The 1,524-nt window shown below is 37.3% G+C and overlaps 1 protein-coding gene across 1 annotated transcript; it reads right to left on the minus strand.

Annotated features, from left to right (window-relative positions):
* Positions 1-383: 383 nt before the first annotated feature.
* LOC140005513 (uncharacterized) lies at positions 384-998 on the minus strand. The gene has a single exon (XM_072046516.1). The coding sequence runs from the start codon at positions 996-998 to the stop codon at positions 384-386; it is 615 nt and encodes a 204-aa protein (XP_071902617.1).
* Between the last annotated feature and the right edge of the window lie 526 nt (positions 999-1,524).

The following is a 1,524-nucleotide window of genomic DNA, read 5'->3' on the forward strand; positions in this document are numbered from 1 at the left end:
CATTTGACACACTTGCTGACAAAATCTATACAGTCATGCTCCATAGTAACTCAAAAATAGCCTGATCTCATGATCTTTTTAGTCAGTAGATGCACATTCATATATGGCCCACAAACCCCACTATGCACTTTCGTCATCATATAATCGGTTTCCTCTTCATTGATGCATCTCAGAAGGCCCAAATCAGACGTTTTCTTGTATAGCACTTCTCCATTCAAGAAGAATCTTGATGACATTCTGCGTAAGAAACTTTTTGCAACAGAATTAGCATCAGGAGAGTAGGATCCCGTTTTCATAAATTCCTTAATATCATTGTACTAGGGGCTAACATCAAAGACCCTTTTCATAACCAGACAATGCGCTAGCCTATCTTGAAGTTGAATCTATATAGGTTCAATCACCAGTTCATCTGGATGTTGGATCATTGAAGATAGAGTAGCTAAAGCATCAGCGAAGGCATTACGAGTGCGGGGAATATGTCCAAATTCCAAATTCCTGAATTTGCTGGCCAAGTTAAGCAAGCTACAATGATACAACATAATTTTTGAATCCCGAGATAACCACTGTTTAAGCATCTGGTGCATAAATAAATCGGAATCATTGAATGCTATTAGATACTTGATCTCCATGTCCAATGCCATTTTCAATCCAAAAATACAAGTTTCATATTCGACCATGTTGTTGGTGCAAGAAAATCGTAATTTGACAGTAGCAGGATAGTGTTTTCCTTCAACCGACACTAAAACTGCTCCAATTCCAACTCTAAAAGAATTTGACCCATCGTCAAAAAATAGCCTGCATCCAAGATACTGCTCACTCATGTCCTTAATTGCTCCAATAAATAGAATTTCTTCATCAGGAAAGTAGGTATATAATGGATGGTAATCATCATCTCTTGAATTTTCTGCCAATTGATCTGCTTTGGCTTGTCCCTTAACTGCCTTTTGTGTTGTGAAGATAATGTCGAACTCGAAAAGGGTTATTTGCCACTTAGCCATACGTCCCGTGGGTATCGACTTTTCCAACAGGTATTTTAGAGAATCAGAACGAGAAATCAGGTACGTGGTATAACTGAGCAAATAATGTCTCAATTTCTAAAGCACAATAACTTCTCTCAAGGAAAGAATAGTTGGCCTCATATGCTGTAAATTTCTTGCTCAGATGATAGATGGCTTGTTTCTTCCTCTCAGATTCGTAATGCTATCCTAGAACGCATTCAACAGTTTCATCAAGAACAGACAAATACATAATTAGAGGTCTTTCCAACTGATGTGGCATTAAGACCGGAGGATTTAACAAGCAATTTTTGATCTTATCAAAAGCTTGCTGACAGTCTTCATTCCAACCCATCGGCGCATTCTTTTTCAATAATTTGAACAAGGCTCACAGGTAGAGGTTAATTATGCAATGAATTGACCAATGAAATTGATATTTCCAAGAAAATCTTCACATCTTTTTGAGTTTTTGGAATGGGCATATCTACATTGCTCTTATTAAACAGGATCTATCTCTATACCTTTTTTG

The sequence above is a fragment of the Coffea arabica genome, chromosome 4e (assembly GCF_036785885.1).
Source record: "Coffea arabica cultivar ET-39 chromosome 4e, Coffea Arabica ET-39 HiFi, whole genome shotgun sequence".
NCBI lineage: Eukaryota > Viridiplantae > Streptophyta > Magnoliopsida > Gentianales > Rubiaceae > Coffea > Coffea arabica.